This window comes from Olea europaea, chromosome 21 (genome assembly GCF_002742605.1).
Source record: "Olea europaea var. sylvestris chromosome 21, O_europaea_v1, whole genome shotgun sequence".
NCBI lineage: Eukaryota > Viridiplantae > Streptophyta > Magnoliopsida > Lamiales > Oleaceae > Olea > Olea europaea.
The window spans coordinates 6,192,402-6,195,341 of NC_036257.1; the positions used below are offsets into that span (position 1 = coordinate 6,192,402).

Below are 2,940 nucleotides of genomic sequence, written 5' to 3' on the forward strand. Positions count from 1 at the left end.
CATTTAATTCAAATCTCACACTTATACATCAACAACTAAATGATTGACACATCACATTATGGACACCATTACGTGCAATAATTATGTACAAGTAAAATTTTCCTACCCACTTTACCTACCTGCATAACTCTTGCCTCTCTAAATTAAGGAAAGGCGACAGGGGCCTTATTTAAGCAACGAACACTAGACAAACCCAATCACGAACTTCAGCTTAAAATTCTTGAGGCTAATTTTTGAAAGACATTGCTAACAATGAAAAAGACATATAGCCAACAAGGAGAGTACACTAGAAGAAGATTAACCAGCAGACAGATAAAGGGGATTTATCAAGAAATGACAAAACAAAACTCAAACTGATATTTTACTACATATGGCGAATGGCTCATAAAATCAGGACCATACACCAATAATCCGTTTTTCCAAAGAGAACACTAAAAGACTCTGTGAGAAAGAAAAGAAAGCAACTTTACAACTACTACTTCACTATTAACCTCTCAAAAGTTTCCCAACCTACTATTTATTTATTATTAAGTCTATTATTTTCATTAAGGATAGTTTCAAGAATTAAGATAAATAGTCATATCCTTCCATTCATCGCAGGTCGATACAGAAAACTTAAAGAAGACAACTAAATGAAGCATCCATAAATCATGAATTCTACCTATTAGAAACAACGCCTCAAGTTGAGAGGCCAACCAAAAGGTGGAACATTCAGTAACTCTAAAGTTTGAGTAGCACTTCACAAGAAGCAAAGTTCAGAGGATTCTACAAGCAAAATTGTCTAACTAGATTGATCTGTAAAATACTTTATCATAGGCAGCCTTATGAGTCTTTGTAGTGGTGTTTTGCTGGATTTTAACAGCAGGCACCACAATAAGGCAATCACAAGTGCAAATATTCGACCTCCAATAAGTCCGATGAGAACAATCAGACAGAGATATCTCGAATCCTCTCGGGTTTCTGTTCTCACCTTTTCTTCACCTGGATTTATTTTAGTGTTGGCCTCCAATAATAATTTATCAGAAGCACATTTGGCATCGACAAAATCTTTGCTTTCATCCCTTCCACTTGACAGGGATGACGATTTGAAATCAGTTTCTGATTCAATTTCATCCTCACATTCATATGTGTCTTGTTCTTCACATATGGCAATGCTATCGTCTCTAATTGTACTAACTTTATAACTTTCAGAGTTACATTCCTTTCTTCTAAGTAGTTTCTTTGAAACAAATTTCTTGATCTTCGACTTCATCTTAGATCTGCACAACTTCCTCTCCTTCAATTCCAGCCTTTCACTTATAGACTCTTCCATTATCAGTTTCTTCAATCCCAATTCTATACATACCAATCTACCATCATGGCTAAGATCTTCCGTTATCTCCTTTTCAGGCAAAAAGTGAAAATTAGGATTAATTTTGTAAAAAAATGAAAGGTGAAAGACCGCTGCTGCAATTTTCCCTTTCTAGTTTAAAATATTCAACATTTAGCAATCCAGAGATTGGCGGGGTAGGTGACATGATCACTTTGGGCACGATAAACTTTGCTTTTACCTTTGTTATCGATGGGATTAAAAGACTCCTCTTGTAACACCTCATAGCTCAAAACACCAGCATTCTTCGTCTTCCTATCTGTGGAAAATATACAAAAAGACTGTACAATAAATCTTAACACTTCCTGTGCATTAGAATATGGCTTCAACAATCCACATTTTCCCACAAACTCCAGTGAAAACAAGAAAAACGCCGACATTATTACCCCCACTGTTAATTTCTCCATTCCTATCGCCAAAACCACGGCCATAAAGACCGTTACAGCTGCCACAAAAACCCGATTCATATCCACACCCCTGTTAACACTACTTCCCCTCTTATCACCTCTAGCACCAAAGTCACCATCATCACCATCTACAATAGCAATTTCGTCCAGATCACTCGACCGCGGAGGTAAAGGCAAAGGCGAGGGACTAGGTGAAGGACAAAACAAAGGCGTATGCATAGATGAAGAAGTGAACAAGGATCCACTAATCACTGGATCATTAGAATCATCAATTGGTAGAGCTGTATTCCTAGCTCTATTTTTCTTCGATGTTTTTTTCAGTTTTTTGCGATTCTTGATGAAAAGATCGACGAGGGAGGTTGGGAACCCCGTCTCCACGACAAGAGAAGAGTCCCCACGCCTTCTCTGGGAGTTCCGCAAATGATCGTTCACCAATCGGGAAATTCTGGTGCTCCTCATTTTCTTCCATGGAAACGACATGGTGCGAATGACTGATGAATTATCCAAGTTCATCAGATAAATTAAAAAAAAAAAAAAAAATTCTGAAACGGGTTCAGTTGAATTAAATTGCTGTGCTATCAAATAAGGGATTTTTGTGTAAAACCCATACCGAATGTGGGATTTTGCTTACATCAAGTGAATTTTTATGGGCTTCATTAAAAGATTTATGGGGAAATTCAAGAAATCAGAGGACAGGGTTCAAGAAAGAATTTTTAGGAAGAAAAATGAAGGATTGTAGCTTTACACCACCTGCAAGTGTTTATATAGGGTGGATTTGATTTGTTTTACTCATTAGGCGAATGGAGGAAGGTGGGAAGATGATTCAACAGAGGAGTGACGAGTGCTTTAACGAGTTTTATTACCACTGTCGGCTCGGAACTAACATCCGAAATGATGTGGTGTAAGACTTTGGAATGGAAATTACAAAAATGTCTTTTCCCGGTAAATAGATTCTTGTTTTTAATTTTACTTTTTTATATTTAGGTTTTTATTAAAAATATATAAAAATAAGTAAATTGAACTGAAAATGAAAACATTCTAATCTTCGTTCATCTTGCCTTCTAAAAATCTCCAACACAACATAGAGATTGGAGTATTGTCTTGGCTCCTTCGATTGTCATCCATATTCTTGAACACAATTCTTTTGTGGTTATTTTTTAAAAT

The 2,940-nt window shown here is 36.5% G+C and overlaps 1 protein-coding gene across 1 annotated transcript; it reads right to left on the minus strand.

The window, feature by feature from the left end:
* Nucleotides 1–1,476: 1,476 nt before the first annotated feature.
* Nucleotides 1,477–2,650, minus strand: LOC111370046. Its single transcript, XM_022991758.1, has one exon. The coding sequence runs from the start codon at nucleotides 2,287–2,289 to the stop codon at nucleotides 1,477–1,479; it is 813 nt and encodes a 270-aa protein (XP_022847526.1). The 5' UTR covers nucleotides 2,290–2,650.
* Nucleotides 2,651–2,940: the final 290 nt, after the last annotated feature.